The sequence below is a fragment of the Cydia pomonella genome, chromosome 25 (genome assembly GCF_033807575.1).
Source record: "Cydia pomonella isolate Wapato2018A chromosome 25, ilCydPomo1, whole genome shotgun sequence".
Taxonomy (NCBI): Eukaryota; Metazoa; Arthropoda; class Insecta; order Lepidoptera; family Tortricidae; genus Cydia; species Cydia pomonella.
In genome coordinates, this window is record NC_084727.1 from 2,955,088 (window position 1) to 2,977,599 (window position 22,512).

The window sequence follows — 22,512 nt, forward strand, 5'->3', positions numbered from 1 at the left end:
GCGCCCGCGCACCTCACCCCGCGCGTCCCGCGCGGCTACTATTATTTATCACGCTCTTTCCTGTATATAGATCTCTTTCTTACATTTCTCTAATTTTGTATAAATTACGCGCATTTTTGTAAATAAATTCATTCAATCTTGTACATAGCTAAAAACGTCTTTCACTCCAAGAACCTTCTGATACCTGCCTACATGGTACCTACATCACCATAGACTTGATGAAAACTAGATGACTGTATTAAGAAAAGTAGTCAATAAAAAAATGTTTTGACAATAAACTTAATTAGCTTGAGTCATCCATTAGCCTGACCTTGATAGTTATCTAATGAAGCAATTAGACTACCTCATATGAACGGCACGTTTATCATTAGTGCCTTATCTGCTTAACCTACATGTACATACTTATGTTCAGATCTTTTGTTATTATACTTGTTACTGACTGATTAACAACATAATTAAAATACACTATTTAAAGTTGATATGTTAGCTCCACACAAAGCACATGGCGACTGATATTTTAAGTATAAGCTAATTACAATAGACTATTTATCGTTTTGTTTACAGCATTTATTCGTGTGATGAGCATGGATATTTGTTCCTGATTCATGGGTGTTTTCTATGTATTTAAGTATTTATAAATATTTATATATTATGTATATATCGTTGTCTAAGTACCCTCAACACAAGCCTTATTGAGCGTACTGTGGGACTTAGTCAATTTGTGTAATAATGTCCTATAATATTTATTTATTTAAAATTAATGTACGTTGGTATTGTTCTAAAACATGTGTTGTACTACTTGTACTTAATACGTTTCTAAAGTTAGCTCTGTCAAAGTCGTCGCACAGTTACTTTTTGCATTTTGTCATATTTTGTATGGACCGTCAAAAATCAATGTTAGATTTAGGAAACACAGTTGTCCTTACTGTAAAAGTACAAAACACAAATAAGGCATAGAATAGGCAGTACAAAGGCAAACATATCCTTTTAACTTGGTGTTCTTCCAGTTAACCATTAATTTGGTAAGTGAACACTTTTTGACTTTTTTTTCAGTCGATAGTTTTCATGATCTAATCCAAAATGAGAGGATATAATCCAAAATGGGTAGTATGACGGAAAAATGAACGTAAATGGTATATAACTAACATGAACATTACGTTCATTGTAGGAAGTGTAATTTCTGTACGGTAGTATTATTTATTCTGTGGTAATATCTTATACCTTTAAACGAGCAATTCTTGTATATATATATATTTATTATTACGCTGCACAAATTTCTTCAATGATGTATAATAACTATGTAGTAGGCGTTACCATAAAGCCTTCGACCATCATTTCGAAATTTGTGCAGCTAATATAATTGAAATCGAACTTCACTTACAGGGAAGTTCGTTTAATTTCCAAATATATATATATTTCTGTGATCTCGGAAACGGCCCTAACGATTTCGCTGAAACTTGGTATATGGGGGTTTTTGGGGGTATACAATCTATCTAGATTAGTCTTATGTTTGGGAAAACGCGTGTTTTCGAGTTTTCATGCGTTTTTCTTTCGACGAAGAATATGGTCGCTAATTTCGTGTTGCCGGCCACTGTCCGTCTGGTCCAGCGGGTTAAAACGCGGACTGCTAAACGAGTGTTACGAGTTCGAATCTCGCCCGGTGACTAACTTTTTTTTTTATATGTTCAAGTTTATATATTTTTTTTTAATTTTTATTGTTTTAGACAAGTTTAATTTGGTAAAAAAAATGTAGTTAAGATTATCACCTATACACCACCATATTACAATAAATAGTTATATTATAACCGAGCAAAGCTTGGTCGCCCAGGTACTTAGTACTTATCTAACGATTTAGACGATCGGACATTCAAGTGTATGTCTAATATCCAAGCCTTAAGGTTCAGAAACAGTTTAAAAGAGTTTTTGGAACCAAGGTCATCTAATCGTGGTAATGAAGTACAATTTAACTCATTACAAACACGAACAACTTTAGAGGGCATTTTAAATGATCCAACTGACTTCCAAAGTTCCTCGTATGAATTAAGAAAATTGTTCTATTCTAAAGACTCTTAATATGGAACTAGCGACCCGCCCGGCTTCGCACACGAGGTGTAGTATATTCGCTAGTTAAACCTTCCTCTTTAATCACTATCTATCAAAAAACTGCATCAAAATCTGTTGCGTTGTTTTAAAGATCTAAGCAGACATAGGGACAGACAGATAGCGGAAAACGACTTTGTTTTATACTATGTAGTGATGATGTATGTTGGTCTGTAAGGTATGTCTATGACATGGAAGTATTATAGGCATCAGTTGCTTAAAAATAAATGTTATTTGTCTTGATAAGTCATGTTTTGACCCGCACGAACTAAAGTGAAATATGGCCCTGGGGTCAAAAAGTTTGGAAAGCCTTGCCCTAAAGTCCTAATTCGTCCGTTTCTAATGTTTCTATCGTTACTTCGTAACCGAATATTTACCAAACTTACATAATTATTAGAAGTGACAAGTGACCTTCAAGACGAAAAGAATCGTCACGTTTCACCGCACGTGTGGGCATCGCACGCGTGATAATATATCACGTTACTGGAAAATATGCCTTATTGTTTATGGATAAAGTAGTTTTTAGTATGTTGAACGAATGTATGTCGGAGCCCAAGAGGATTTTGTTTCATTGATGTATTTTATGAAGGGTTTTTTCTGCTCGCCGACTGTAATGCTTGAACTAAGATTTCGTATAGCAAACTATAATTTCGTGCTTTTCATGTATGGACTCCCAACTTAACTATAAGATTAATTTCCATACGCTGTAGTCGACTGAAAAAAAATTGACCAATCACGTGCCGCCGCGCTCCCATAGACCAAGACAAAAACGGGCGCAGGGTGCGGGGCGGGAGTCGCGCGTTTATGTCTGATTGTCTACAGTTTTGTCTTCTGAGATACTTAACAATTTACATTCATTATTTAGGTTTTATAGTAAAGTATTATTTTAGATGACTCGTAGAAAAAGTATTGTATACAATAGTGGTATAATCAAGCTTTTCAATCTCATACCTTATTAAGGCAACTCAGCAAGCTGCCTAAACACGGTACTCGACTGAAAAGCTTTCTATTATATTACGATTGTATAAAATACTATTGCGCTCAACGAGGGGGGTGGGGTTAGGGTCGGCAACGCGCATGTAACTCCTCTGGAGTTGCAGGTGTACATAGGCTACGGAGACTGCTTACCATCAGGCAGGCCGTATGCTTATTTGCCACCGACGTAGTATAAAAAAAAAACTATTGTTGGAATCGGAACTAGTGAGAGTGAGAGCAGGATGTGTATAATAAGTTTATTGTCAAAAAATCCATTTTTGATATAAGCTTTTATCGCTGACTGTACTTTTCTTTCAATAGGTAACTAATACTCATAGAGACATTTCTAACTAGGTTCCTATGACCACCTCCTGTCTCCATCATCAGATCAGCTCGATGGTACCATAATATTGTTGTAACTTACATAGAGTCAAACCAAGATAAGTTAAGTAAGATAAGATAAGCGATATGAAATGAAATGAAATAGGGTTGTTTCCAATTTTTGAAACGCTTGTATTACGTTCTATATTAACTAAAAGTTGCCCTAAAATTCAACTTTTATACTAAAAACGGCTTTAAAGATGTTAAATTAACAAAATATATTTTGACAGATGCTTTCGCGCCCAAAACGCATGAATTAACATATTACAAACCAACATTGCGAGTTAAATAAAAGCTTGTAAAAAAATATGTTAACCCTTTGAACACAAACATCACTCAAACGCCAAGCTCCCGGGCGCAAGCGAGCTAATGTAAACCTTATTCGAAAGTGTGAAGGTTACTTTGACAGCGTCCGCCATAATACCTATAGTTGTCTTAGGCCATTCACATATACATATCTAAGAATGGGCCTTATGGACAATAAGAATGGGGCCAGTACAGTGGAGTCACGCACACGAATTCGAGCCAATCTTGCAGTCTAACGCCACAACGCGATTGGTTGATGAGTTCGCATCACGCGCGCGATTTGTCGCAATCGCAACTAGCCCTTAGAATCCTTAGATATATATCAATGTCTTTGGCGCTGTGGGTACGACTAGTTACGACGCCTTTAGGTGCTGCTGCTTAGGTGCTATATTTTGTCCATCTTATGTTAATAATACTAATATTTAATTAAAGTTAGAAATATTACTTTGCTAATCCGCGAGAAAATAACGTGTTAGTCAATCAGTGCTAACCCGTTATACTTACTTGCGTATTTTTACATGCAATTAATGTTCCCACCCTCCCACCGCAAAAATAAATACGCAAATAAATATAACAACCCACCACGAAAAGTACAAAACTCGACACGTGTTTCGCCTCTCTACGAGGCATCCTCAGGAGATGCTGGAGATGTTGACGATCTGACACCCGACAACTGACCTGAGGGCCTACCGCGAACCACGTTCGGCGTGTTATCTCCCTATCACGCTTACGTACGAATTTACAAGTGCGACAGAGAGGCAACACGTCGAACGTGATTCGCGGTTGGCCTCCTGGGCCTGACTGATCTGACGTTATTTTCTCGCGGATTAGCAAAGTAATATTTCTGGCTTTAATTACATGGATTTCTGCAAAGTAACGCCTGATTCTATTAACTAATATTTAATGTTTAATGATATTATGCAATTTAATTACATACATTTAAATTTATTTTGATTTAGTATGTATATCTACATGAATATGTCTAGTTAATTTAAATCTTTATCATTAAGAAATTCGTCTATACTATAGTAAAAATTTTTAGTCAGTAGGTTTACAAGTTTAGGCTTGAATATTTAATCTCATTTGACATACTGTGGGGTAATTTGTTATATAATTGTATAGATCTTACGTGGGTTTTTATAAATTACCAATTTGCACGTTGGGATGGCTAGTACATTTTTACATATCGTGTTGCCAGCTACTAGATCTTTGCGCATTTCATATAGGTGTAAGTGTTTTCTTACAAACGTTGTTTCCTGAATGTATATAGGTAGATGGTAAGGTAAGTAATTTGAATTTCGAAAAGAATAAGGTTAAGGAACAATTAGCCCGATTAAGTATTTCCACTAATGACTGCATACTGCAGAGGGTTTTCTTACCTAGCTTAACTAGGCATAAGTTTACTGTCAAGTAAGTACGTACAGTCAAGTGCAAAAATATGTATCGAATAAATCGTCTCATAAATATCGTACTACGCTCTTATTACACTGGAATAAGATGCTATGGGACATATTTTTGAGTAAGATGTGTACATCCATATTTTTACACTTGACTGCACCTACTGCGCATTTTTAGGTCGCGTCGACACCTATGCCCTTGTTGGTACTAGGTACCAGATTGCGCGAGAAGACAACCAGTTTGCGCAGCTTCAATATGAGGGCCAGCATTTTAACTTAAGCACAGTAAGCAGGGCCGGATTTAGGGGAGGGCAACCGGGGCTACAGCCCCGGGGCCTCCACAAAAGAGGGGCCCCCACAATAGAGACTTCGGAAAATTTACCATTTTACTTGGAAAATAATTTGGGCCCAGGGGGCCTCCACTCCTTTATTGCCCGAGGCTTCCAGACCTCTAAATCCGGTATTGACAGTAGGCTCAATAACACTTGTGTTGAGGGTACTTAGACAATGAGATATATAATAATATAAATATTTATAAATACTCAACTACAAATAATCATTAAAAACATCTAAGAATAAGAAGTTCGGACATACAGCGAACGATTTTTGCACAACCAAGGTTTGTTTTGTGCCACGGTTCTTGACTAAAAACACAATATAAAAGGTTAAGATACTGGTAACAAAGAATATACATTGGGTCAGGCTCAACTATCATATATTTCATATATTTTTATTCGGTAGATTACTTTTAATTTATTTTATTAACTAGTTATCTGGTTTCTTGATATGAAATGTTAATGGTCTGTTAAATAGGTCAAGTTTAATTCGATTTTAACCAAAATACTATAGCCGTCCAAGCTTACTTTGCACCGACTTGAACAGCGCAAAGTGTGGCAGTGTCATTAGAAACGTCATATTTTCATAGAAATTAGACATTAATGATGACATTACCTCACTTTGTCATTACAAATGGCATAGGATTCGCCTGGCCGACTGCCTACTTTTAAATACGCCGGTAGCAATGCATCAAAGAAAATAGGGTATTTTACTGCATTTAAATAAATTAATTCATACCATACACTAAAAAGCACGATAATATTAATAGAGAAACGTAGACAGCAGTAATTTTTAAACACAATTTGCCGCATGCACCCTGAGAGGGACCCCGAGTGGGACCCACGGGACACCATAGATGTGCTGGCCGGGGTGCAGCAGGCCGAAAAGGAGATGGCGGGAGGACATAGTCGTATTTTTTTAGACGTAGTTTAAATTTAGAACTATAAAGTGTTGGTAACTTGACCGTGACGTAATTTGCTAGTGTTTCATATAAATTAATCAATTTTTCGTGTTATGGCTCCATCAAGGTGTTGATGATTCTGCCAATGTCCTAGTAGCAAATCGTTTTGACAGTTCGAAAAAAGTAACTGATTTGATTATTAGTCAAATACACTACTTATTATCAAAAATTACAAAATTCTCATGGGAAAAGTCCTCGGTATTTTTTTCTCGTCAATCGTTCTGACTGAGTCTGGATTTCGATGTCACTTGAAACAGACGCCAATTTATTACGTAAATGTTAGATAAAACAGTCGTTATTAACTGTTTAGTACCTACATTGAGTAATTACCTACCCTACCCTAAGCTGAAAGAGAATTTCCTAAGTCGAAACTTTCTTTCTTTTCTTTCTTTTGGCGTTGAAAATCTAGGTCCATGGGGTCCCAGCCCGCACAAGATTTTTGCAGAAATTGCGAAGCGTCTGGTTGACATAACTGGTGACCGAAGAGCTGGCGGCTTCCTCGCACAACGTAGATACAACGGTAACGAAATGCCGCCAGCATCCAAAATTCAAAATTCATTTTTTTTTATAAATAATAGAATAGAATAGGACATTAAACTTTTAAAGCATAAAGCGGTAGAAATTTTACAGATGTCGGTGAAATATCAAAAATAATCCAATTTTTCTCTTAAATGTCCCATGATTGGTGCCGTTAACATAAGTCATTTTGGTGTGTGTTTATTGAAAAACGCTCATGAAAAATAAGTCACGGCAAATATATAACAATTATAATATAAATCATATACGATCATTTACAATCTTTTGCTTTCATAAGTAATAATTACTGATAAAATAAAAAAATGCGGTTCATAGAATACATCTACTTACTTACCAAGTTTGAACAGTATAGCTCTTATAGTTTCGGAGAAAAGTGGCGGTGACATAATCGGACAGACAGACGGACATAACGAATCTATAAGGGTTCCGTTTTTTGCCATTTGGCTACGGAACCCTAAAAAGCGTTTTTCAATAAAGAGACAATTCTAGAGTTTTACCTTATTTCTAATGCTAAAAAAACGAACTGCCGTGTGTTCGTGGACGTCACAAATAAACATAAACACACCAGTAAACATATCCACACAACTCATACACGTTGTACACGCGCACGGCCAAGGTCTAGAAACCCTACACGATACGGTTGGTTAACTGCATTACCGCCTACACTGAATAAGTGTAGGTACTTATAGACTGCGGGCCTGGAGCATATGTCGTCAGTCATCGCCTCCCGGCTGATACTTTCTCAGATGATAGATTAGATGCTATCATGAATTAAAAAATAGTGCGGTGGAAAGACCGTCAATTGATGACATGAACATGTAATAAAAAAAAACAATCATCGTCCCTGATTGATATTGTGTATGATAGTTTAGATGCTGTTTTATACAAAAAACCGTCAGCCAGTTGTATCTAAGATTAGATTAAGATTAAGATTAAGATATTTATTAATAAAATTATAAATAATTTTACATGTCACACAGTAGTATATACATAAGTATCACAACATATTATTATTACTAGCTGTTATCGTTAGGTACAGTTTTAGCAGATTTGGTCAGTTATAATGGTACTTTTTCATATCTTAGTTTAGTAGTATAATTAGGTACATAGTTTATGATTACATCATTCAGTTGGAGGTATCAGTGGTCCTTAACATAAATTCACTTATTGTGTAGCACGCTAACCCAATTAAAATTTTCTTAAGTTTACTTTCAAATATTGCCTCACTAGTTGAGTTAATGACCTCTTTCGGTAGAGTGTTATAAATCTTTGCACCCATGACAACGAGTGACTTCCGAGTCTTTGCCAGTCGGCAGCGCGGGACCAGCAGGAGGTGCTCGCCACGCGTGTTGCGGCCGTGGTTCTGCCCGCGGGTTGTATATAGCCCGAGATTTGCCTTCACATATTTACAGACTTTTAATATATAAACACATGGCAGCGTGAGGATCCTGTGTTCCTTAAATAACGACTGCGCTGGATAATCATTGGGCTTGCCCGAAATTATCCTAAGGGCACGCTTTTGTAGTCTAAACAGTCTATTGCATTCGGCTGCAGTGGCCCACAGCTCTACACCTTGAATCAAAATTGAGTGGAAATACCCATAGTATGCCGTTTTAAGATTTTGAGGCGTTAGAGTTGGCGCGAGTCTAGAAAGGGCGAAGCACGCCGATGCTAGTCTGCCGGCTACCGCATCTATATGGGGGGTCCAAGTTAGTCCCGAGTCAATAGTAAAACCGAGATATTTTGCTTGCTCAACCTGTGGGAGTTTTATATTGTTCACATATATTTCTAGCGGACATATACCAATTTTTCGAAGTTGAAAGTGCATAATATTTGTTTTATCTATATTAAGAAGCATACCGTTAGATGAAAACCACTTGGCAATGTTGTGTATTACTTTATGGGCTTTAATTTTTAAGTTGTTGAAATTATCTTCATTTAATATTATGCACGTGTCATCTGCAAACATAATATACTCAGGCTCAGAGCACGCCGTCATAATGTCGTTAACTAGTATTAAAAATAGGTTATTACCCATCATCGATCCTTGGGGTACGGCACAATCTCCTATGGGTTCAAGGTTCGATTTCGCGCCACGAACGACTGTGCTTTGTTGTCGGTTGCTGAGGAATGAGGCGATCGTGTTAAGAAAGTTGCCCTCGAAGCCGTAGCGTGCTAATTTCGAGAGGAGCAATGAGTGGTCGATCATCTCAAAGGCGCGCGAAAGGTCACAGAATATCGCTGCGACCTGCCGCCCGCCCTCGAGATGCGCCATCACTCGTGCGACCGCGTCGCGCGCCGCGTCCGTCGTCGAACGGCCAGTCTGGTAGGCATACTGCTGGTTATTTAAAAGATTTTTTGATATAAAGTGTTCCATCATTCGCTTACTTAGTAGACGCTCAAAAACCTTAGAAATTACAGGTATGAGGGAAATCGGCCTATAGAATTTAGGTATATGCATTTCACCCTTTCCTTTATAGATGGGCTGAATTTTTACTAACTTTAACGTGTCGGGGTATACACCCGCATTGACGCATTTATTGAATATAGATAGCAGTAAGGATATGACAGTAGGAGGGAGAAGATCAATGACATAGGTTGTCATATCGTTGATGTCCTTAGAATGTTTTCGTTTCACGTCCTTACATGTTTTCAGCATTTCGTTAAGAGTAAACGGTTTAAATAGGAATGCAGATGGTACCTGTGGCAGATATCTGTCGAGATATGCGAGTGCATCACCTACGCACGGACGCGAGTCGTTGTTCGTGTGAGTGTAGTAGTGGTTAAGCTGCGCGGCGGCGGCTGCTGCGCGTGCCGTCTCGCAGTCGCCCGGCGCACGGCTCACGAGCACGTCCAGGGGGCCGCTCCTGCTGCTACTGCGCCGGCATGTCTCCGACGAGATGACGCTCCACATAGCCCGACAGACACTGCCACCTGCACTACACACTATTTTGCTATTTATGAATTCTACACGGTCATTACGTAATGTGGCCCAATACGCTGTTTCCAATTTTAATAGACTCGAGTGTAGCTCGATGTCGTTAGGTTGTTTAGATAACTTAACCTTCGTTGCACGCAATTTATGGCGTAGTTTACGTAAGAGGTCATTAACCCAGGTGTTTACAATCTTTTTAATAGGTTGTCTTCGCTTAGGGAAGTGAATATCATAATAGTGTTTAAGGATGTTCATTACAGATGTAGTTATTTTATTAGGGCATTTATTTTTTATAAAAACACAATCCCAGTCATATAACTCGAGGCTCTGAATAAAATTGTATTTGTTTTGATTTGAAAAAATGCGTTTAGTTGTAAACTTAATGGGAGAAAAGGAATTTTTAGTATTTATGATTACATTTACACTCAAGTGATCTGACAGGTACATTTCTTTACAAGTCACATCGCAAATCATGCTTTTGTGTATGTTAGAATATGCATGGTCAATACAAGTTTCTGATGTTGCAGTTATTCTAGTAGGTACGGTTACTAGCTGTCTAAAATTGTGTTGTTTAATTATATTTAGGAGACATCTGGTGTTAGAACATTTAGTTAGGAGATCAATATTAATGTCTCCTACCAGTACAACATTATTATTCTGTATACATTCTAGGTTTAGTAATTCATCTAACTTAGTAAGATATAAAGGTACATCACCATTGGGCGGGCGGTAGATACACACAATGATAAGGTCCAGTCCAATGCACTCGATGGCACAGGCTTCGAAGTGGGCCTCGAAGGATAACTCTGCGATCTCCCTGCGTTCCATTGTGATTATATCCGATTTTGTGTAAATACAGGCTCCACCACCTTTCTTTGTCTGTCTCGAGTACTGGGCCCGGAGGTTGTAGTTGAGGATATTGATCGTAGAAAGCTGGGTTTGTTGAAGCCAATGTTCCGTGGAAATATTTTTTCCGTATCGCGGTGGAAAAACCGTCAGCTGGTCACATTAACATGTAAAAAATACGCGCCTTACCATTTCATGTCCGCAAAGTAATGCGTAATGCGTAAATTGCGTAATCCGTTTATTTGAAACGACTGATGAAATGCTAAGTTTCATGATTTATTTATCGCTTATTTATTACATTTTCACGGTGAGAGTCAGAATGACGGGTGTACCTAAATAAAATCAAATGAAAAGCATACCATATTTTTGTACCTAATTTGTACTATTTAGTACCTCGTACGTAAAGTTATCATCAAAAAACAGGTCACCCGCCATCCTGACAGTCAGAATGGCGGGTGTACTTTATTACGCTATGTTGCCGTGGTTATTGATAAATTCTATAAAAGCCAAATTTTTGTACCTTTTTTGTACCTTCATATTCAATTATAATATGAGTCATTTTATTTGTGCTTTCCAAGTTTTACTCATTTTATATTTTGCTTGCTATTACAATTTTGCAGGCGTTATAATTTTTCAAGTTATCGATTTAATTTTTAAGAAAAAACGCTAAGGTACAATTATTTTTATTACGCCAGGATTTAGTACCTTTAATGTTTAATCTGTTAAGTTCAAATAACTCAGAAAATGATGTCCCCAATGTCAGAGTACTAATACTAATAAGATTTGGAGGTGTAAAGTCTCTCCAAGTGTCAAAATAAAATTTATGCTAAATAAATAAATCGCGTCTGGACTGTTAAGCTAGCAGTCTCATAAACTAATGCTACAGAATGCATAACTAAGTATCTACCAAATCATGAATATTATACAATATTACAGAAACGTAGAAAATAGTTTATTTTTGAAGACAATTTTATCTTTGTTACCAATTCTCTAATAATTGTGGACAATTCTCTGTGACCATTATGCTTCAAATTTATGCCCTAATTCATAAGCTAGCGAATGATTTTTTTTTATGTGCGATAGGTAAATGGACAAATAATGGTACATTTATCGAGTGCAGTAGTGTTTGGCACCATAAAACTTTGAAATGGTGCATTTTTAAAATGGTTGAGAAAAAACATAGGCATGGGGGGTGATTTGTCGATAAAATTCATCGTACTATACGTGGTTAACAGCTCGACTATACGTGGACAAACACATTGTACCTATAAAAAAAATTAAAACAAAACATGAAATACCAAACAAGACAATCAAAAAATTTGATCATTCAAAATCATCATTTAAAGGTCAATTCTAACAGCTCAAAATTTGCATCAGATTACTTTGTCCCACGTGTGGTTAAAATACAACTTTCTCATTAGTTCTTGTACAATCAAGAGGGCTTTTACCAGTTGGTGTGGTGAAAAAGAACTGGATACCTTTACGTATTTTCTAACAATTTCTCCTAAGGATTCAACATCGTATATCGGATCGGATAGTGTGAAACACGCTTTAGTTTCATACGCTTTAACAAGTTACCTGCCAGCTAAATAATGAGCGCCACAGCCACCAGACGAGCCGCGGTCATGCATGCACACTGCCACAATAAATTGTCTAGTAACTGCGAAGTTGGTGTGGTTTATGCCATTAGGTGTTTACTGTCAGGACGCTTACTCTACAATGTACAGTCGCCATCAGATATATCGGACCGGCCAAGGTGCTCAAAAATATCTGAACACGCCTCTATTGTCAAGGCGTTATTGTTAGGGTTGCCACCTTTTTTTCGAAAAATAGTATTTTTGTCAAAATATTGGAAAAAGTATACCTAGTGTACTCGTATACTGGGAAAATCGGAAAAAATAGAACACCGATTTGAGGCGAATTGCGGCGTTAAAAATCCAAGTCGCATAGAGTCAGGCCATCAAAATCGCTGCCAACTTATCTTGGTTCTTGGCTCTACGATGCGATATCGGTGACATTTGTATGCCTCTTAGTGCTGAAAATATAGTATTTTTCGTACTATATTGTTTTTGTATAATATATAGTGTAATTGATTAAAATATAGTATGATACTATATATTATAGTATGGGTGGCAACTCTAGTTAGAGTGTGTGTTTAGATATTTTTGAGCAACTCGTGCGCTCCGATGTATCTGATGGCGACTGTACAACATACTTAGCTCAAACCTACGCCAATATATATCTCAATAGTTCAATTGGTTCAATTGCTCGATCTGTGAGGAAGCGCTGCAAATTGTCCATATTACTCGAGTGGGTACAGATTTGCTGATATCATTTATTACGTGCGCGGTAAAGTACCACTTGCTGTGCTAATTTTACATTTTTGAACGAGCGAGAGCGAAGGTTTCTGATTCAGCTTGGGCAAAATGCTCAAGCGATTCTCATGATATTTTGTGAGCAGGTTTCATGATCCCCATGGCTCCGCCATTTTGAGATTATTTTTTCTTGTCACTATTGGTTTTGGAGCCCTGTATTTATTTGCCTTTTTTTATACTAGCAACTAAGCGTAAGCGTACGGCCCGCCTGATAGTAAGCAGTCTCCGTAGCCTACGTACGCCTGAAACTCCGGAGGAGTAACATGCGCGTTACCGACCTTAACACTCCGCACCCTCGTTGATCTCTGGCAACCTTACTCACCGGCAGGAACACAACACTATGAGTAGCGTCTAGTTTTATTTGGCTACGGTTTTCTGTAAGGTGGAGGTACTTCCCCAGTTGGGCTCTGCTCTAGATCTGGAATGACATCCGCTGTGCTGTGCCCTACCACACAAAGCGAGATGACATTCACAATGCCCATACCTATCATACCTTAAGCCTTACAGATTTTTAAATTTTAAATTCTTGTCACAAAGCCCGCAGTTTAAATATTATATTTGGTACATAAAGAAACTTGTCTGATTCAATGTTTATTCTTGCCAAACATTATTTATCTACCTACATGTGGGGCGACGGCGGGAAGCGAGTGGGGACCCTGATCTAGCTAAGTTTTAAGGTCAAATACTTCTACCGAAAACATACTTAAGTACAATAAATAACTAAATAAATACGTAAACAATTTAACTATAAAACTTAAAACCTAAATGTAAAAATAAATAATACTATATTATTATTATTTATATTGTTATTGTCAATAAATGATTGAACTATTACATAAAAAAATAATAATAATAATACTAATCTTGAAATAAAATACTAAGGGTATGTTGCACAATGTCCAAGTGAAGTCCTGAATAAGCTACTTGCCATTTATCTGACGAATAAAGTCATCGTTGGCGTTTCAAAATCCTCAAATAAGCTTAACTAGTAGATAATAGTACATTGTGCAACGAGGGGGGTAAGGGAAATTTTGTATACGAGGGTGGTAATTCCCGACAGCCGGAGGCTCGCGGGAATTAAGGACCCGAGTTTGCAATATTCTTACCTCCGGAGTTACACACAATGTTTTTCATCACACTTGGGAAGAAAAAACTAAATTTTAAGCAAAATAATTCTTAAATACGGTATACATATCAAACAATCGTCCAAATAAATTAAATATTTTTAAACACAAACAAAAATATTAAATTATAAACGTCTTCGTTCGGCTACTTGGTTTGTATGAATAAGTGACATAATTTAAAAAAAAGCTATTCCTCCCTAGGGAGTTATAGCTTTTTTTTTCACTATCCATAACTCCCGCTGGAACAAAATAGGCCTTTGTCCTTTAGCACACCTGCATGAAAAAGATCTTTTTCGAGCAAATCGATCGAAAAATCGATTTGATGAAAAGTGCTGAGTTTTGCAGGAAGCAGTTAATTTATTTGTTAATTAACTGTACAATAGGTACTCTACTTGGACACTGTGAAACAGGCCCTTAAAACTATTCCCCTGCGGCATGGTGGTATTGCAAGACTTCTTTGGACGAGGAAGCTGCCAGCTCTGCGGTCACCGGTCTATCTATATTGCGGACTAATAGTAGATGGTTTCCATGCCATGATGCGCAAACGGACCGCTTCCCTTATGCGTCGAGTACGTGAGAGCTCCAACGGCATATGGTGGCTAATAGGCTAGATTGTTCTATAGCAAGACTATAGGACAATCCTCAATCAATCAATCCTATTTGGCACTGGGATAGTCTCCATGTTCCCACATTATCCTAATAACTTAAGAATAGTTTTAAGTTTAGACATTTTAATTGAATTTGACTGCGCATGCCTTTACAGCATTTAACTTTAAATTTAATTCCAATTTCATGGTTCATAATTTTTAATCTTTTGATAATTAATGAATTTTATTATTACGTATCTATCAATTAATTGTCAAGTTATTTTATATTTTAGCAATTACGAAATCATGAATTTTTATGTTACACACCTAATTTTATTTGTTTCTCAGTTTTAAGTTTTGACATTTTAACTAAATTTGACTGCGCAATGCGCATACCTTTAAGCGTTTTAACTTTTATTTTAATTTTAATCTTTTAATAATCAATGAATATTATTAAATCCTATCAATGTATTGTCAAGTTATTTTTATTTTATCAATTATCAAATGCTCAGTTAATTTAGTTTTAATGTCTAGTCAAGAAATTTTCTGTTATACACCTAATTTAATTTATTTTTAATTTTTATTGTAAATCTTATACCTTTAAACGAGCAATTCTTGTATATATATATATTTCTGTGATCTCGGAAACGGCTCTAACGATTTCGCTGAAATTTGGTATATGGGGGTTTTTGGGGGTATACAATCGATCTAGATTAGTCTTATGATTGGGAAAATGCGTGTATTCGAGTTTTCATGCGTTTTTCTTTCGACGCAGAATATGGTCGCTAATTTCGTGTTGCCGGCCACTGTCCGTCTGGTACGCGGAAGGCTAGAAACGAGTGTTACGGGTTCGAATCTCGCCCGGTGATTAACTTTTTTTTTTTATATGTTCAAGTTTTTTTTTTTTTTTTTAATTTTTATTGTTTTAGACAAGTTTAATTTAGTAAAAAATGTAGTTAAGATTATCACCTATACACCACCATATTACAATAAATAGTTATAACCGAGCAGCTCGGTCGCCGGTACTGTATACCTAATGTAAATGTAAATATATACCTATGGATCAATGTTGTCTGGAATAAAAATGATTTATTTGATTTATTAATAATGTTTTAAGAATAAGTTCGCTCATGTTAATTACTAATTTAAATACACATTCACTGCCAAGGTGACTTGTACAAAAATCACACATTTGTTCAGTTGGTAGGTACAGAAATATCTCTACTCGTAGTTACAAACTTACGTTTTCACACGAATAACTCGAGTTTTATTTTCTAGATCGAATCAACCGTGTTTGGGCGACTGTTTTTATAATATTGTCGTTTTATATATCGTTTAACGATTTGTTGTTGTCTTTAAAGGGGAAGCGAATGCCGAAAGTATTGAAGCCGATTCACGCAAATCACACGTGACATGACTATGGCACTATTTTCAATGAATTTCAAAATGTCGGAGGAAGAAGTTCACAAAACAGTCATACCACTCATGCCTTCATTACCAGCGATCCTACTTCACCAAATAGTGCTTTTTAACACAAGTAACTAAAAAAATATGCAAATATGCATCCATTGATTCCGGTTGTATGTTTGAGCCGTTTGGGGTGGAGACCCTCGGACCCTGGGGACCCGGAGCCCATTGTATTTTCAGAGAGCTGGCGAAGCGTCTCATTGATGCTACGGGTGACTAGAGGGCTGGTTCTTTCCTTGCCCAGCGAATTGGCATCGCCATACAGCGCGGTAATGCCACCAGCCTTCTGGGCACCCTACCATCGGGCGACGAGCTAGCCCCCATTTTTTATTTGTAAATATATGTATTTAGATATGTTAAGTACTTTACTTTAGTTATATTCTTTTAGGTATTTTATGCGTTTTAATAAATATACTAAAAAATAATGCTTAAATAAAGAATATGTTTGTTTCAGACGATGGTGCGTGTCCTGCCTGTGGAGCACCGCCTCCGCCATGCTGTATCGTCTGTTGACCAACCCTCTACCGCAGATCACAGGTAACTTTATACATAGCAGAGAGTATGATATTCTTTGATGCAGATGAGCAGGTCCGAGGAAGCCAAAACTTATGTTTTTGTTTGTTTAAAGCTCCAAAGTATTCAAAACCGCGGCCAGCTGGCAAAGAACATCTGCACCCGGAGCCTAAAGTTGAATGTGTGGTTCTCTACCAACCAGAGACGCCTAAGGTTGACGTCATCTTCGTACATGGACTGTATGGTGAGTAGAAGAAATTTATTTTTCTTAACATTTTTTTAAGCATATGGTCCGCCTGGTTTTGATGTCGATCGCTTCAGCATAATGTATTCTAGGTTTATAGGTTTCGCTTTAAACATTTTCTTTTGTTTTGCAAATTTCGAAAAAAAGTTAAACCTATAAACTTAGTTTTTCATTGTGTCAATAACATTTTCGGAAGACTGCGGGTCACTTCTGGATGAGATTGGCTCGGGACCGGGATAAGTGGCGTACTAGAAGAGAGGCCTATGCTCAGCAGTGGGCGATAAAAGGCTGATATGATGATGTTTCAATATAAAATAAATAATAATTTAGCCTATAATTATACGTCCCACTGCTGGGCACAGGCCTCCTCTCATGCGCGAGAGGGCTCGGGCTATAGTCCCCACGCTAGCCCAATGCGGATTGGGAACTTCACATACACCTTTGAACTTCTTCGCAGATGTATGCAGGTTTCCTCACGATGTTTTCCTTCACCGAAAAGCTAGTGGTAAATATCAGATGATTTTCGTACATAAGTTCCGAAAAACTCATTGGTACGAGCCAGGATTTGAACCCACGACCTCCGGATTGAAAGTCGGACGTCATATCCACTCGGCCACCACCGCTGATGTTTCAATAACATACTTAAAAATCATGGAGAATGGAAAATGTTTAGAAGTGGAAAAACGTATTCTCCTTTCGTATGGACGATCACGAGGTACTTATACTTTCCTCTTAATATCTTATACCAATGGATCAATATATCTTATACCAGTGGATCAATATATCTTATACCAGTGGATCAATATATCTTATACCAGTGGATCAATATATCTTATACCAGTGGATCAATATATCTTATACCAGTGGATCAATATATCTTATACCAGTGGATCAATATATCTTATACCATTGGATCAATATATCTTATACCAGTGGATCAATATATTTTATACCAATGGATCAATATATCTTATACCAGTGGATCAATATATCGGAAAGTCCCAAATTAAATCAGAAATACCACAAATCATCGGGCATACCTCGCCTTAAGCAGTTAGATGTGGGTCGCGGAAGTCAAGACAATTCAGCATTGTTTCATCACAATGGCTGACTTGTGACCTGCGTTTAGTTAATTATGTTACTAAATACATGGAGCTAATCTATTCTACAATACAATAATAGGTACTACATGCGTTCTATATGAGGACATGAATGAAATTAATGATTAGGTAAATTCCATCATCATTGGAAATATAATATTTATTTATTTTATTGATAAAAATGTTCATTACAGTTGAACCAATGCGTCACGAAACTTAGACTAACAGCAATAATAATTATAAGTATTAACAATTATAAGAATAATAATATCACATATAAGTATTTATAGTATGTTATAGGGACATTCTTACACAAATTGACTAAGTCCCACGGTAAGCCAAGAAGGCTTGTGTTATGGGTACTCGCACTCAGACAACGATATATATGTAATATACAAATACTTAAATACATAGAAAACATCCATGACTCAGGAACAAATATCTGTGCTCATCACACAAATAAACACCTTTACCGGGGTTCGAACCCAGGACAATCGGCATTACAGGCAGGGTTACTACTCACTAACTACTAGACCAGACCGGTCGTCAAATAATATACCTCATTATCAGAAATAAAAGCATAAGTCTTTGACTAAAAGTATAGTACCTGTTCAAAGTTAGAAAACCTGTACTGAAGTAAGTAGGGTTTGCAATTCGGATCAGAAATAATAAAATGATAATAAAATAAATTTTTATTTATTCGTTAGCATACAAGCTTTTTACAATAACAGGGTAGATGTCTCTTTTTAAGTATTCAGAGATACTTGTGATGAGAGACACCGCTCTTCCGCAGTAAAGTATCTTAACTAAGGTAAGCTGATACAGATTAACTTAAAAAACAGAAAATGCTATATTACTACATTATGAGTTGAGTAGAAAATAGAAAATAAAATTAATAAATTTACAGGGTAAAGATGCCAGGTTTCCAGTTCCAGTAGGGGGAGAAATATATGAAATTATGCGGATCCACGGATCATCCCATACATTTCAGATTCGTCGTGCAAACCCTAGAATTAAGAAATTATTACGCCTGCTCACAATTATTTTACGATAATCGGTTGAGAAATGCGACCTCCCGAGGAGAACACCCGGACATACGAAATATTTATTGCCCAAGCTAAGCTGAAAGGAAGACACCTTCGTTAACTCTCATTTCACTCGGTTTTTAAAGCAACAGAAAAGGTGTCAATGACATCAAATAGGTATAATGTAGCAAGAACGCAAGGAATGAAATGAACTGACCTGCCAGCATGCCGCCATTTTTGAATTGACGTATTTCTTTTGCGTTGAATCGAAGATAGGTAATTCCACTTTACGTGTATTTCATTTTTTTTTACTCTGTATGTAAATAGAGTCTCTTTAATTAGTTATGCCAAATGTATTCCTTATTTACCTACTTGATTCAGTAGCTCTTCTTTAGGTATTTAAATAAAATTAATAACATCTCAAATGGGTTTTTTAAACCAGTTGAGGGTAGATGAAAACATTACATGATCAAATAATGTAGGTTAAACTCAGGTCGTTCAGTGACAGATCCAGGCGGTTTTGTATTTGGTTGGTTAACCAATAAATGTTGTAACTACCCGAAAATGTACAAATTGTTTGTATACTTTTATTTAAATACCTAAAGATACAGAGTATAACCTTTTTTTAAAAGCCTAGATATGTGATAGGTAAGATAAAAACAGGACAAGTGCGAGTCGGACTCGCCCACCGAGGGTTCCGTACTTTTTAGTATTTGTTGTTATAGCGGCAACAGAAATACATCATCTGTGAAAATTTCAACTGTCTAACTATCGCGGTTCATAAGATACAGCCTGGTGACAGACGGACCAACAGCGGAGTCTTAGTAATGGAGCCCCGTTTTACCCTTTGGGTACGGAACTTTAAAAAATGACACTTCGAACGCCCCCAAAAAACAGGGCGATTAGTTATTAAATTAACCATTCGAAGTAACAAAATGTTAGTTGGTTTTGTAAATTGTTCAACTACATGCAAGAGGCGCCCTACTGTAGTTTTCAACCCGACTGCACGACGGTTTTTACTTTATGGCACTCAAGAGACCAATTGCGTGAGACCAGTGCGACCAATGGTGATGATTCTTATGTCAACGACTTTGTCTTAATTGGCTGACTGTCCTAAACAATATGTCGACAAGTGAGTGAGTGATCTGTCGATACCCCCCGTCAGGGGGGTATGAGGGGCCGCTACCGCTCCATGGCTGCGGCGGCTGTCGCGGGTCGCTTCCCCACCGACTGGTGGGGTGGTCTTATGGCCGTCGTTTTGGGGACGGTGTGGGTAGCTGGTGTAGGCCAGCTCTTCGCTACCGATCGTTATCCAACCCCACGGCCCCTAACCTGGTGATACCGTTTGAGCGGGGCCAGGTTATGGAGCCGCGGAGGAGGCGACCGGCAGCTTAGCTGGCGTGTGTGGCGATATGTCGACAATTATAGTGGGGTACCATTTTATACGGATTTTTGGAACACCTTTAGGTTTATTAACTCATAGAAACCGGACTTAATCGCGTATTAAGTTTTAAATTTACCTTCGACGTTTCGAGGGCGGCGTTCAAGTCAATAAACAAGATCAAGTGCGGGTAGTTCGAATAACTCGCTCAAGATGATATCAAAAGCCAGTCTTCTTCAAGCCCACGGGGACAACGCCGTCCTCGAAACGTCGGAGGTAAATTCAAAACTTAATACGCAAGTAAGTCCCGTTTCTACGAGTTAATAACCTTTAGGTATATAACGATTTAGATCATAAACTGAAATAAATGTCATATACTAAGAAAAAGTGACCAAGGCCTCCAGCGCCCCAGGCTGGAATCGAACCAGCGTCCTCTGCTATCGCGGCTGGTGCCTGAGTCACTCGGCCACCGGGGTCACAGCAGCATTGGTCGAATTTTTCAAGTTTTTTCAAGCATTTCTTACTGAAGGCTTACGGCGCCCCCTAGCCATCTCTAAGGTAGAACAGTATGGTTCATACCTTCTAACTGGATCAACTCAGGTGATACCGAGCTAGCGAGAGAGATGGCGCTGCCAATCAATACAATTTGAAGTATTAGAACAAATTAAATTATTTTCAGAAAATATTTTAATTTGTACTACTTAAAAAAAAATTAAAATTAAAAGTATTTATTTCTATACAGAACACAGAAAAACATAATTGGTATACTGGCGGACCTCAAACTAGGCTGAGCCTGTATCTCGGGACCCTTGAGTGCAATACATTGGCAATAAGTATAAAAACGTTACAAATATGTACAGACGTTACAAATCAGGAAGAGAAGATTAAAAAACTAAAATATAACAACACACAAAAATACATTACAAAACGGTGGATACTACTATACAAATATCTGTGTGTATGTCTGTGTGTGTGTGTGTGTACTTGAAATAAAAACAAATTAAAATATTTTCTGAAAATAATTTAATTTGTTCTAATACTTCAAATAGGATTTAGATCATGTTAGCATCCATTATAACTTAAAGCAAAAATGATATGTCATAAACGATCTATATCTATTTTTGCTTTTCATAGGCTGATCTAAATCGGTGAAACATTTATAGCCATTGTCGTATTGTCCGTGCCCGACAGGTCGCAGCGCAAATCGCCGGATGTCGCTGTTGTGTTGATATGGGCCACAGTAGTTACAACAGTTTAATAATATCTTCACTGACAATTGATGTAGGCTGAAGGTATTCAGCACTAGAGCTGAGGTGAGGACATGCACACAAAGCGGGATATTGAAATAGTGTTCTGGTACCGATAGGCGATAGCAAGTGTGACATCCAGCTGGAAGATTAGCCAAAAAGCACAAGTTTTTTTGCAGAAATCGCGAAGCGTCTGGTTGACTTAACTGGTGACGAAAGAGCTGGCGCGGCTTCCTCGCACAACGTATCAGTATTGCGATACAACGAGGATCCTTGGTACAATGCCTCAAGGGCCTATTTTAGATTTAAGCTAGTTATAGTAATTCTATGTATATTATGTTATTAGTTGTTATGTTAAACAAAAGTTTACTAAACCAAAAAGTTTTTTGAAGGTATTTAGATACCATCCATCCAAAGACAAGCACATTGATAGGAGTTGCAGATAGTTCTAACCTTCGCTTTGCTGACGACATATTCCTGTAGGTCACAGTAGGCCTTAAGATCGAACTGTAAATGAACATATTACAGTCCAATCTCCTGACTTATCTATGCCCCTGACTAACAGAAAAAAATGAACGAATCTCATTCATAAAGTGCTGCTCTCCAGGCACGAGTAATACGGTTAAGTCTGAAAATATCAATACGTGCTAAAAGTATCTATACACTACCCTAATA

General features: G+C 37.4%; 1 protein-coding gene across 2 annotated transcripts in view; it reads left to right on the forward strand.

Moving 5' to 3' along the window:
* Positions 1-22,512, forward strand: part of LOC133531467 (uncharacterized) — a 50,732-nt gene that overhangs the window by 18,761 nt on the left and 9,459 nt on the right. For both annotated transcript variants that reach the window (XM_061869709.1, XM_061869710.1), the window contains 2 exons: positions 16,782-16,864; positions 16,956-17,084. In XM_061869709.1, coding sequence (XP_061725693.1) covers positions 16,782-16,864; positions 16,956-17,084 — 212 coding nt within the window. The remainder of the gene's footprint in view (positions 1-16,781; positions 16,865-16,955; positions 17,085-22,512) is intronic.